Consider the following 14441-nt stretch of genomic DNA (forward strand, 5'->3'; position numbering starts at 1 on the left):
TAGACTGCTGTGATTGACCCTATCTGATCCCACTGCCCAGCAAGTGGCCTTCTAATCTCTTGTGAGTAAAGAACCTCTTTCTTCTTCTACACCTCTTGCAGTAAGTGCTTTGGCAGAGAACCTCAAAAGTTCACTTTCTGTCATGTTGTGCCATTCTTGTCTCTTTCTCAGGGAAACCAACTGCTTAAATAACTTCCACACCAGCTGAAAATTCATTACACTTTTAAGAAGAGCAAGCATTGTTTTAAGTTACACAGGTTAGCTTGAACTCATCTTGGCCACTAGTGAGTGGCATGCAGGTACTTAACAGCTTGCTTTGTGCCTATGTGGTTGCCTGTGCTGGAGGCAACAGATGAGGTTTCAACATGTATCATGAATCAACTATTTTTGAGTTTTATTGAATTTTGCAGCCTTAAAATTTCACTTGTATTTTTTTAAATGTTGAATTTTATTTACTTAGTATCAGTAACAAAGTCACAATGGAAAAGCAGTAAAAATGGAGTTTTAAATGCCCAGTTACCTTCCATTTCTGTAGTGTGCATATGTAAAACAATTTTGAGTATCAAGCTCGGGAAATATTGGCATTAATCTAGTGTCAGTGACATTTGCCTTCGTTTATGTAGCACTTTTTTTTTCATCCTGTCATCTCTTAACACACCACCTCTGCTACATTTAGCTTAGACACTCTGTAGCTGTTAAAAATGGGCATCTATTCCACACACAGAAGGAAACATGGGCTATAAATGTATATGAAATAATGATTGGTATATGACAATAAGGTTGCAGAAGTCCAGTTTTGGGGTTCTACTCAAACATTACCCTTGCATCTTGTGGCATTACTGGAAGTGCTGGATTGAATTGAAGACCAGATTTCTTGTCATCTATTATTCTGTTTTTTTTTATGCTGTTACTTCTGGGATCAAGACTTTGTACTGTTGCGAATTACTGTTTAGCCAGTATTGTTCAAACTTCATTGCTGTAAATAATTTAATGGGATAAAGGTTTCCCTGTTCTAAAATCGTGACAAGTTTTGCAAGTGTCCTGAAATCATGGGGTCCAACGCTGCTTCCAGAATTTGGATTGAGCAAGAGCCCTGGCTGTTGATAGTGGATGATATGGTCATCCAAGTCAATTCATGAAGTTCACAGCAGACTATTGATGGGGGCCTTGAAATTATCAGGATTGACAGTTTGTGCATGTGGAGGTCCCTGGCATGAAGAGGTATCAGGAAGCCGGAGCCTAACTTTGCCACTCTAGATGGAGAGCTGAGCCGTGGTTGGTGGGCAGGGGTGGGATGGGATTTGTCCCCAGTAAGAGTGTCCTTAACTCAAAGTGCAGAAGACTTACTGTTCTGTGATGGTAGGATAGGAGCCTCATCATTAAGTGTAGTCATGATGAGCAAGTTAATTTTGGAAATAAAATAACCTGAAATTTGAAAACCAAAATACATGTTTGAAAAATAGGAACAAAATTTAAATCCAATTGAGCTACCAGCATTGGCATTTACCCAACAGTCCATGCAAAGAAAAATAGAGTCAATCTGCCCCATTGCTGCCGTCAGTCTGCTCTCAATCGTCAGCACAGAAAAAGAAGGCATCGTTCAGAGTGAGATCAAGCAGCATTTACCCACCAGTAACCTGTTCACTAATTCTCAATTTGGGTTGTGCCAGAGCCACTCAGCTCCTAACCACAATTCTGAAAATTGAATTAAAAATAAGTAGGAAACTTCAAATTAAATTGTCTTTACTTTTAAAGCATTAAAATTGAGCGATGTGTTCAATGGATTCTCAATCTCACCTTGGAGCATTAGACACCAGGAGGCTGCATCAAGATGTAGTGCTGGGTTGAGCATCTGCTATGGAATTTTCTGATGTTTCCATTAAATGTGAAAAACCTTAAAATCTAACTTAAAATCCTTTCCTTATTTTTGGGGTATAATGGAGATACAAACTAAGAGGCGGCAGAGATTTCAAAACATTAATGAGGGAGACAGTGCACTTATATATAGTTACTTCAGCTGAGATGATGAGTCTCACTTATCACCCGTGGATATTAGGCATCTGTGTGTAAACAGATGCCTTTCATTAAGTACCAGAGGTACTTGTTTCTGTCATTAAAAGGTGAAGTTAAGTGAGACCATGTCATAGGTCTGTGAGAAAAGGAAATTGGCTGTTTAAATGATGCGAGTCTCAACAGCCAGTTGTACAGCGTACTTATCAGAAGAAAACAGTGAATAAATTGTTTTATAATTTTTGTACATTCTGTTGCTTATTTCTATTTAAGGCCATTATTGTAACCTTTCTTTTATTGTAACCTTACCTTTCATTTTCTAACCCTGCACCTGCTACTGTTCCTTCACTGATTAGTAAGCAGGAGACCTCCACACTTTCTAGCTAAGTATTTCCAAATGCTTGTCACAAACAACCTGGCATAAATCAGTCCCAGATTTTTACTTGCCTTCCAGTGGCGTAGCATCTGGCCTCTGCTCAGCATCACCACTTGGCAAATTAAATAAGACTTACAAAAAATCTAAGCTGAACAAAAGTGCACAGGAGAGGCTACATCCTACACAACACAATCCCTGCTGTCATTAATGTTATTTTTATAAATTAAAACAGACAAATTAATGTTAAGATTTATGAAAAGAAAGGAGGTGTATTTACATAGCTTCTTTCATGACCTGAGGAGATCCCAAAGCACTTTGCAACCAGTGAAATAAATTTGAAATTTATTAACCGTTTTAATGTAGAAAGCACCAGCCAAGTTCCAAATATCAAATTCCACAAACCAGGTAATCTGATTGATTGATATATATATAAGAATATATATGCAGTGAACAGTGGGAAGATGTCTCTGCACTTCATATTGTGCAGTTGGTTCTTTCATAAATCATTTTAAAATTCCATTCCAAAGGAGACATCTCTGACTGTGCAGCACTCACTTAGCACTACAGTCTCTTGAGTTGGATCTGAAACATAGCCAACAGAGTTCAGACTGAGTGGACTGAGTGTGTGCAGTCATTGGGCAAAAAAATCTATATTTTTATTTTGAGCAAAGCTAATTTAGTTTGTATTTGGCATTAAACTAAAATCAACAGTTTAAGTTCTGTAATTGCCAGCCGTACATGGCTTTCTTTTCCCCAAGTGTTCTAGTGAAAGAACAGCTTAATTAAGAACCAGCTAACACTTTCTCATACAGTTAGTAAGTTAGTCTTTTGTGTTAGGAGCATAAAAGACTAGCCAACTTAGTATAACTTAAACTAATAGAATTACGTGATTCAGGGAGTTTGGGTGGGTGGAGGGAGGGAGAAGGTTGTTCTGTTGCACTTGCTTTTGCCTAAACATTTTCAATCTCCAGGAATTGATTTTTAGTTTGCTACAGGAGAAGAAGCTGGTTAATTGATGAGTATCAGATAATTGATTAAGCTTCATTCTATTCTTAGGGTTCAATATAGCTTGGCAGTGAGGTTAAGACTGCATTAAAAACATGATAAAAACCGAAAGAACTACAGATGCAATAAATCAGGAACAAAAACAAAGCTGCTGGAAAAGCCCAGCAGGCCTGGCAGCATCTGTGAAGGAAAAAACAGAGTTAACGTTTCGGGTCCAGTGACCCTTCCTCAGAACTAGTTGTAAACATAACTAGTTGTAACGTTGAATTCAATAATTAAATAGTTCCTTAGAATACATTAAGGATGGCAAATCAGGTGATATATCAGACTTGCAACATGTGTAGGTTACTAGATACCAGATCGTCCAAAGTAAACACGTGTGGCAACTGTTTGAAGTTCAAGCAACTTCAGCTCAGACTGTGAGCTGGAGGCTAAACCACAGCTAATTGTTCAGGGAGGAGATATGTTACCTGGATTTTTTGCACAAGGAGGCAGTCACATCTTTTTGGTAGGGTCTTTGATTTAGTCAATGTTCAGGGTCCAGGAGAATGTGACTACAAATGAGGCAGGTAAGGGAGCACAGAAAGCAGCAGTGCAGGAACTTCAGCCTTTGCAGTGGTCCAACAGGTTTGAGGTTCTTCCAGCTTGTCTGATTGTGAGTGCGGACCGCAGGGAATGAGCTGACCATAGCACCATGTAAAGGAATGCACTCAAGAGAAAAGAGTAAAAAGAACTGTAGTGGTATTAGGAAACAGTGTAATGAGGAAGATTGACATCGTTCTCTGAAGCAAAGAGTGTGGATCCAGATAGCTGTGTTGCCTACCTAGTGTCTGTATTCAGGCCATCTGCTCAGGGCTGGAGAGGAATTTTCAATGAATTGCAGTTCATCTAGCTACCAACAATATAAGCAGAACAAGGAATGAGTTTCTGCATAGTCAATGTAAGGAGCTAGGTGCCAAATTAAGAAATGAAACCTCAAAGGAGGTAATTTCTGCATTACTATCTGAGCCACATGCAAATTGGTATAGTAAAAATCATGTAAGAGACATAAATGTATGGCTCAAAGACTGGTGTGAAAAAAGTGGGTTCCAGTCCATGGGGTACTGGCACCAGTATTGGGCAATGAGGTACTGTACTGATGGAATAGCCTGCATTTGCACGGTTTTGGAGACGGTATTCTCGATAACTGTAAACTGAGGCAAGTAGAGAGGATTCTAAGTAAATAATGGGGCAGAGATCAAATTTGGACAGATGTAGTAAATCAGACAGTAGAGTTAAGGCTCGTAAGAGAGATAAGATATGATAAACACATTGTGACAGGAACGAATAGAGAATATGAATCTAAGAGTCAACCAAAAGATAAGACTACAATTTTAAAAAAAGTAAAAGGATGAAACTAAAGGCTCTGTATCTAAAATCATATAAAATTTGAAACAAAATGGGTGAACTGAGAGTACACATAGAAATCAATAAGTACTATTGAGTAGCTATTACAGAGAGATGGCTGCAGGCTGACCTGGATTGGGACCCGAATCTTGAAGGGTACAGGACGTTGAGGAATGGCATGAAGTAGGAAGGGTGGTTCTGTTAGTTAGTGATGATATTAGTACAATACAGGGGGGCTGATTAAAATTCAGGAAAACAAATGTAGAATGGATGAAAATGAGAAATTATTAGGCAAAACTTACTTGTAGGATTGGTGAACGGGCGCCCTAATAGTAACCACACAGTAGGATATGGTACATAAAGTAAGAAATAATGTGATCTTGTCAGAAAGGCATCGCAATAATCATGTGAGATTTTAATCTACATATCAACTGAAGAAAGCAAGTGGTCACAGCCTAGATGATGAGTTGTTGAGAAAAAAGAATGTTGTCAGGATAGTTTAATGAGACTCCATGTTCTGGAGCTGACCAGAGAGTGGGAATACTAGAGCTGATATTGAGATAGGATTAATTAATGATCTCATAGTGTGATCGCCTTTAGATAGCAATGACTATAAAATGATTGAATTTTACAGACGGCTTGAGAGAGAGTGGAATGTGTCCATGACTATTTTTTATTTAAATGGGGCAGTTATAGAAACATGAAAGTTGAGCTGGCTAAAGTGATTTGGTAAGTTAGGTTAAAGGAGCGGTCAATAGAGATGCAGTGGCAGACACTTTAGGGGATAATTCAGAATATACAGAAATGATATTTTCCAGCGAATAAGTTCCAAGGGGTAGACCCACCATCCCTGGTGAACAAGATATGATAAAGATAATAACAAACTGAAAGAAAAAAACCACATGATTCAGCATGGACAGAGGGCAGATCAGAAGATTGGATAAAATATAAAAGAATGACCAAGAAATAAATGACGGGGGATAAATTAGAGCGTCAGAGAAAACTAGGCGTAAATATAAAAACATATAGCAAGATGGTCTATAAATAGTTAAAGCAAAGATTTAACAATTGGAGCTCCTATGAAAGTTGGATAATTAATTTAGGAAAATAAGGAAATAGTAGAGGAACTGAACAGGTATTTTGCATCAATCTTCACTATAGAGGACAAAATTCACATTCCAGAAGCAGTGATAAAGCAGGAAATGGAAATGGGGGTGGGGGAGAAACACAGGTGCCATGTGGATAGGCTATCAACAATTTATGGTTTAAGTAAATAACTTTGATGAAGGGAAAGAGGAAATGAATACCTATTTTCTGACAACACAAAGATAGGTAGAAAAATAAGTTGTGAATAGGACATGGGAGGTTACAAAAAATGCAAATAAGTTAAGGGAGTGGGCAAAGATGTGGAAATGGGAATGATGTTGGAAAATATGGAATTGTCCAGTTTGGTGTGAAGAATTAAAGTGCCTAAGTGGAAAATGAGGTTCTTGCATTGGGATTCACTGGAACAATGCAGCAAGCCTAGAACGGGAATGTCAGCATGAGAGCAAGATGAAGTATGAAAATGGGAAACACCCAGAAGGCAATGATCATTTTTACAGACGGAGCAAAGATGTTCCACAAAGCAGTCATCCGGTCTGCATTTGGACTCACCAATGTGCAAGACTAGTACCTGCAATGGGGAGAGTTGTTATATGAGGAAAGGCTGGACAAGCTAGGCTTGTATATGCTAGAGGCTGGAAGAGTCATGGTGATTTGATTGAAACATAAATAAAACCTCTGAGAGTCATAACCAACATTTCCCTCCAATTTCTCTGAGGTCCTTGCACAGTAGCAACTGAGAAACTGGAAGTGACTTTCTCAGTACACCAATTTGGCAAGCACTAACTCACAAAGCACAGCCATGTAGCATAGAGGAAACATTGGTCTTGACACGGTAGATGTAGAGAGGAGGTTTCTTCTGATGGGTGAACCTAGAACTAGAGTTCACAGTTTAAAAATCTGCGCTCACCCATTTAAAGCAGAGGTTAAGAAAAATTCCTTCTATCAGAGTCTTGTGAGTCTTTGAAAATTTTGCCCTGAAAAGGTGATGGATGTAGAGTTCTTGAATATTTTTCAGGTAGAGATAGATCGAGACAAGAACTTGAAAGGTGATTAGGGAAAGGCAAATATATGGATTTGAAGTTACAGTCAAATCAGCCATGATCTTATTGATTGAGGGAGCAGAATGGGAGCAGAGGGACAGAATGGTCTACTCCAGCCACTGTTTCAGATGTTTGTATGAGAGTGGATAACACTGAGTCATAAATTTGTTCACAGTTGATGCACATTTTGGTCCTTTGAGATGTTCCTGATGATCCACCTCTTGTAGCAAACCTTTAATCATTGAACTTAATATCTCCGCTTGCTCTGTAAAATTTTGAACAGTAGTCTGCTTGGAAAGTGCTTTTGAAATGTTTTGCTTTATCAAAGGCATGATATACATGAAAGCTGTTGCACTAATTGAGTACTTGCTAAATTTGCCAATTCAGTTCTGAAGAAGAGTTGTTCAGCTTGTAAGGTGAACTCTGCTTCTCTCTCAACAGATGCTGCGAGACCTGTTTTGTCTTTTACACTGTTTTTTGTTTTCAATCCTGATTTAATAACACTGTTCTGCAAGTCTGAGATGGCTGCCAGAGTGGAGTTGACCCATCGTAGTTTCCAGTCCAGCTTATTTTCTACTCCGTGCAGGTGATGGCAGTGGGAGGAACATTGGTAGTTTGAGGGAGTTGTTCAGCAAGATCTCCAATGTTCAATTCAGCCCACTCAGGGCCACAAATATGGTGGCATCTGTGTCTGTGTTTGAGCTGCCAACACAGCCACCAGCCCTTCTCAGTGGTTCTAAATAATCCTGAAGAGCAGTATTCCCCAATTCATTTCAACAGCAACATAGACAATGTCAAAACTTCCACTAAACAAAGGAAAGAATGCACTTTGCCAAAGATAGTGGAGATATGAATGTTACACTTAGCAACCTGCGAAAGATTTCTCCTCTGGATATTTAATATATAGTAAAACGGATCATCTGCTCCTTTTATTCGCTTACTGTTTGTGAACCTTCATATGTGAAAATGGTTGCTATGATTCTCTGCTATAGTAACTAAAATTCAAAAAGTCTTCAATTGGCTGCAAAACACTTCACAATTTCCCAGTGTAATGTCATGTGTTAAATAATTGAAAATGAATTCTTATGAAAATTCAATTTTGGTTTAGAGCATTTTGAACAAGTATTCAAATTCCACCTCACCAGCTGGTGAAATTTCAATTCAGTAAATAAATATTGAGTATAAAGTATTAATTGTGACTGTGTAAAAACACATCGAGTTCACAAATGTCCTTTATTAAAGGAAATCTGCTGTCCTTACATGTTCTGACCTACATGTGACTCCACACCAACAGCAATGTGATTGACTAGCAACTGCCTTCTGAAATTATATGATAAGGCATTCATTTCAAGCACACTTAGGGATGGACAACAAATGTTGGTCATCCCATTAAAAATAAAGTGATAAAATAGTTTTTGGATTCAATTCTCATTGCAGGGTTTGAGCCCAAAATTAAGGCTGACACTTTAGGGTAAGTCCTGAAGGAGTGCTGAGTGAGAGGTGCTGTCTTTTGGACACTGAGGCGCCAACACCCTTCTTAGGTGAATTTAAAGGACCCGTATTCCAGAGAAAAGTAAAAACCGAAAGAACTGCGGATGCTGTAAATCAAGAACAAAAACAAAGTTGCTGGAAAAGCTCAGCAGGTCTGGCAGCATCTGTTAAGAAAAAAAAGAGTTAACGTTCACAGTTCTGAGGAAGGGTCACCAGACCTGAAACGTTAACTCTTGTTTTTTCCTTCACGGATGCTGCTTAGACCTGCTGAGCTTTTCCAGCAACTTTGTTTTTGTTCCAGAGAAAAGTTGTTGTCCCGGCCAATGTGTATTATTCTTCAGCCAAAATCACATAAAGCATTATCTGGTCATTGCCACATAGCTGTTCGTAGATTCCTGTCCACTAATTAGCTGCTGAATTTCCTTCCCCATAATGTAAGTGTGTCCTCAGATATCTGGTGGATGTGAAAAACACTGTATGAATGCCAGTTTTCCTTTTATTTCTCTAAAAATCTCCTTGCATGTTCTTTTACAATTTGAAAAAAAAAGTTATATATTTATAATAATGATGATAAAATCTAGCTGTTATTATTCAGCTAGGCAAAGTGTAGGGAAGATTTTAAGCAACAACTTCTTCGTAGTAAGGTTGCAACCAAAGTACTATTTTTTTCTAATATGAGTAAGTGAAATGAAAACATGGTTGTATGGGCTGCACCAAGTGGGTTATTGTGAGAAATGTGACAGAATCACACAAGAAACCAGCGAGGTCTGATTTGGCATCGGGAACAACTCGCTGTATCTTTGAACTAAATCCCAGGCATTGAGGCAAGATTCTCATTAGGCAGGGGGATAATTGCTTGTTCACTTCCTTGTTCACCTCCTTATTAACCTCACATCTCACTTCATCATTATACCTGCCATGAGCAAACTGGACACCCAGAATTCTCAACATGGAAGTTAAAGTAGGTATCTGGTGACATCAGCACCTCACTCGTTTCAAGGGCCCTCCTTTCTGAACACCAGGCATGATCAGGGTACAACTCCATGGGCACCGGCATTTGCATCTGACATGTGCCACTCTCTAAGAAACTTCAAAGCACATCTCCAATGCACTTGCAGGGCATTTCTGCTCTTCAGTGCTGTACCTCAGACAGCACCAGCAACTATCAATGTAATGTTGCAGCAAGGACACTTTGTGCTAACGGACCTGCATCCAGCTTGTGGTCTGAACCAGGCCGAATCTGTGAGCTGTTTGCATGGTCTCTTAATGCTTACTCACTTTGAGCCTATCTGGATGCTCACAATATCCCTGCCTTGCATTGCCTTGCCTTTTTATGCATTGCCTTGCCTTTTGTAGTTCAGTCTTCAGCCAGGATCCTGACTCACAGTGCCATTGCCTTGCAATTTAACGCAGACATAAAGCCAGGAAGCTTGTCGTGGTTGTCAACCTTCAACTAAAGGGAGGTAGCCTTTGGTCAGGAAGTCAAGCACAGTAAGTCAAAGGCAGCCAGCAGTTCAAGGGCTTGGACTCCGTCTCTCAACCGTTCATGGATCAGAGTCAGGATCCTCTCCTCATAACGAGTGAGCAGTCAGATATTGGTCCTGGAATGAGAGAAAGAGGCAGGTATTAAGGCAATGAGTATAGGTGGCACACTGTTAGTTTTTGGTGCAGGTAGATAGGGGTCCTGCCGAAGTGAGTAGGCAGCGCAGAGAGTATGCAGGATTAGTAGTGTCTGGGGCAGAAGGCGGTGGTGTGTTGGAGTGAATATCAGTAAGATGTTGCAGACAGTCATGACAGGGATAGAGCAATAGCTTTGCTGGGAGGTGGATACAGGAGCAAAGATAGCGTGAGAAACGGGTATCAGAGAAGATGGTGACACTTACGCTGTTGAAGGAAGGGGAGTAATTGATTTTCTTTCTACATTTCGGTGCATTCCTCCAGCAGGCTGAGATCACACTGACTGGGTGACAACCGTAGGCCAGTCTTGCATAGTATGTTCGCCTTCTTTGCTGCTCCTGGGGACCAGCCTCTGCCTCTGTACTACCCTGTCCACCTGAATCTGTAGGTACCTGTCCCCAAAGTGCACCAACGTTCCCTTTCTTTTGCCTAGACTGGAGCAAATATTTGGTACCGTGCACTGCAACTCCAGGCAAGCAGTGTTTTGTCCAGGGGCTGGCACCAGTGACATTGGTTCATTGGGGATATCCTGGCAGTGGGATAAGTTGAGTGGCAGCATGAAGTTAGAAGCAGATAAGAGGTGTACCAGTGTGACAGAGTAGACAGTTAATGAGATGAGTTTGGTCAGATACAACCTGAAAACTCTCTAGTTCTCGCAGAGAGACACCGTCATGAAACTCAGCGAAACTAACACTTAGCTAAAAAATACGATAATCAGCCTGTGGTCTCCAGTGCATTTCAGAACTTGCAATGTCTCAGCATTTTTAACAACAGAAAGAATATTGTAAAATAATGTTATTCTGGGAGTTATGTTCATATATATTCACACATTTGAGCATACTTTTAATGCATTTATATAGTTGTATTCATAACATGGCATTTAAACTGACCATTACTCAGCCAAGATATATGTTGCGTGCAAAGTTATATGTTGATTGTAGAGGCTACATTAAACTATTAAGGAAAACGTCACCTCCTGTTATTTAAAATCATTTACATCTGAATTATTTTGGCTTTTAGGATCTGACTGCTTGAGGTGACACTTGTCCCCATGCTCCTAAATTCAGATTTTGACCACCTAGAATAGCTAATTAAAATGCTTCAATATGGGTGTTCTGCTAACTAAAGTAACTTGTTTTCTTAAGTATAATAGGTTTTGTTTGTTTTTCCTACAGAGAAGGAGGACTGTGTCAACTGTACAGATGAATGTCGTGTCTTGGGTCATTCAGATAAATGTTGGATGCCTCAGTTCCCTGTCTCCAACCAAGCTGAATGTTCAGATTATCGCCGCAATCTTTTTGTACCGGCAGTGGAGGCCACAGTTGAATCTGAAACTCCAGAAAGCACGGTTCCTGCTGGGAAAAAAACTTTCTGTACTTTTGGCAAGGACAAACGAGAGCACACCATTCTTGTTGCAAACGTTAAACCTTATTTAAAAGCAAAGCGTGCTCTAAGTCCTCTCTTGCAAGAGGTCTCATCAGCTGCAAGTAGTCCAGACAAGACTTCAATTGCAGGCAGTAACAGCTCAAGTAAACGACCTATGGGTGCATTTGAGGTGAAGCAGAAAATGGCCGACACATCAACAGAACCAACCGCCCAATATTTACCAACTGATACCCACTACCCATCACCTGACAAACAGCGCGATAGCCACTTCATAACACCTGAAGCGGTGGCGACGGTCTTTGCAGATGTACACTCCAGAGCTGGCCGGGAGTTCAATGAAGTGGACACTGTCTTGGACCAGTATGAACCCACCAGCCGGGACCCCGCTCGAGAAGGTGTTGACGCCGAGCAAGTGGTTCGAGAAATTGACAAGCTTTTACAAGATTGTCGAGGGAGTGACCCTTCAACTGTGAGAAAGTGAACACTATTATTTGTGACAGTTGACTACCTTTCTTCTAAAGGAAGAATCACTCAGAAGTATCGAGACAGCATTTTTTTTCAGGTGATGAAGCACCAATTGCAGAATACAAGGAAAGATGATGCTGGTTAATGTCTGTGAGTTAGAATTCAAAGTGTCCATTTGTGCACGTTTCTTTTTTTGTGTCTAAGGAAATAGAAAATACTTGCATTTTCACCAGAATAGTTGTGAAAATTTGCTATGTTTCATTCGCTGAATTGACAATCTTAAAATGTGCCCTCCCTGAGATAAAGAAATAGAAAGTGCAGGTGTTGTCAAGTTGACCAGTGAATACAGCTCTGCATATTAAAAACAAATGTTTAACAGAAAACAATGCAGGGCAGAACTGATGACAAGCAGATATCAGCTTTCCAGTAAACATTGCAAATCTTTAATTCAGAGTGTACAGTTATTGTCAGCTGATGTAGGTGTCCTTATGAATTAGGTTTATCTGCAGTAATCATTGCACCATTGATTGTCATCACATAGAATATTTCACTCTGGATCATTATGCAATGATGCACATCTTGATATTTTGTATAAAACCACTTTTAAAAATTTCTCCAAAATGTGTTCTACAAACACAACATTTGCCCCATGTTCTCAAAACTAATACAAAAGAACTACAAAATGGTTATTCTGGTTATTCTCTAAGCTGTCCTACCAAAGAGTGACATTTTAGTGTCCAGTTGTTTAAATTCCTCCTCTCCATTTTAGTCATCAAAATGTTGTCACCATATTATTGTCCAATGGTAAAATATATTGTGTCCCAGATGAAGAAGTACTGTTCCATATTTGTAGATGGACACTAAAATGACTCGTTAAGGGGAATACCTATTAAGTACTAGCAAAGCAAAACATATTGATGTGCAAATGTAAGAATCATCGAGTGTTTACACTGAATCTAGCTTTTTAATTGATTTATTGCAATATCAGTGCATATGAGCCAAACTTGTTAGTTGTACTAAGAGCTATATTGTGTATTTTATTAAATTAATATATAGTTGTGTTGCAAAATATTTGGGCTTATATTGTATTTGGCAAATGTTGCCTTAGTAGCTGTCGAACTCTATGAGTTTAATTTCACAATTTTCTCCTTTTTCCCTTTGGAACGTGGGAAGCAGTGTACACAAGCAGATTCTGTTTAACAAGCCAATATTGTATGCTTCAAAGTAATCCTTCAAGTATATCAACCATTCAAAGTATGGTGACTGAATTAGAATTGTGTATTTGTCAGAAATATCTTGGAATTGTCTCCATATTTTGAAATGATTCTATATTGTTGAGTTTTGTTTTTGTGTGCGCTGCAGTTTATGTAGAATTGACCAATGTCAGGTTAACTCAGCTTGATAGCTAAAGAGTAACAACACCTTAGTTTCATAATTGCTTGTATAGATTTGAAAATTAAGAAAACCAACTTGAGCTGAAAACTCAATTGTGATGCTATTTAGTCACTTTGCTGCCTCTTCGTTATTAAGTAACAGTACTGTCCATTTTCTGTAAAGTGTTTTTCATTAAGTCCACATCAACATAATAACAACATAACCTCAACATTTTAATTAACAACAAAACAAAAGAAGTAATGCTGAATAGCAATGAGGTATTTGCACAGCGTCATTAAGCTGTACTTTCAGGATATTTGTTTTCTCATTTAAGTAGAAGTCACCAAGGTCAACAGCTAGTGCTGATAGCCAACGTAATATACACCCACTCATTATTGTCTAATGACATTATTTTGGCATCAAGCAACATTAATCAGAGCAGTATTCAGGAGGGATTTTTGCTATCAAGGTTTGTTGACTTGAAATGTAATTGAATGAGTCCTGATTGAGGTCCTGACTTTCCCATCCCCCCTTGGTCCTTCAGCCAATGCTCAACATTTATCAGTCCCTGTCACCCCATAGGGCTCAGAGCTACACTGGGCAACTGGTGAGAACAGCATATGTTTTATGGAATAACTCAACTGCTATTGTTAAATGGCTGTGTTTTAATGTGATCTATCTGGAAAATGAGGACAACGAATTAAAGAAATTACTAACATCACCAATACATGCTTTTGCATTCATTAAACCCACGGGTGCCTCTACCAAAGGACACCTCTCTGTGATTGCAGATGTGTGGCTCCAATGAGTAATGCAAGGTATTGTAACTGTCAAAACCAGTAATCTGGCTGCCAACAAATTGAATTCCTTGTTTAGCAGTTTGGCAAAAATATATTCTTACTGCAAGAGTGTCTGAGCTGAAGAAAACTGCTGGCATTGTGATTTGATATCATAATGATACCACTGCCTTTGATGAAAACTAAGTTTAAATGCCTACTTGAAAAAAATTAAATTCCATACTTACTGAGCCCATCATGTATATTGATGACAACTAGGAGTTCTGTGTACAATATAAAGTGGTGAATAAACTCACATCTCACAAGAAATGAAGAATATAATTGATT

The 14441-nt window shown here is 39.1% G+C and overlaps 1 protein-coding gene across 2 annotated transcripts in view; it reads left to right on the forward strand.

The window, feature by feature from the left end:
* Window positions 1–14038, forward strand: part of LOC109937751 (protocadherin-17) — a 234516-nt gene extending 220478 nt beyond the window's left edge. For both annotated transcript variants that reach the window (XM_048598489.1, XM_048598488.1), the window contains exon 4: window positions 11268–14038. In XM_048598489.1, the coding sequence (XP_048454446.1) occupies window positions 11268–11959 (692 nt within the window). In that variant the 3' untranslated portion in view covers window positions 11960–14038. The remainder of the gene's footprint in view (window positions 1–11267) is intronic.
* Window positions 14039–14441: the final 403 nt, after the last annotated feature.

Source organism: Rhincodon typus, chromosome 6, assembly GCF_021869965.1.
Source record: "Rhincodon typus isolate 14 chromosome 6, sRhiTyp1.1, whole genome shotgun sequence".
Classification (NCBI taxonomy): domain Eukaryota; kingdom Metazoa; phylum Chordata; class Chondrichthyes; order Orectolobiformes; family Rhincodontidae; genus Rhincodon; species Rhincodon typus.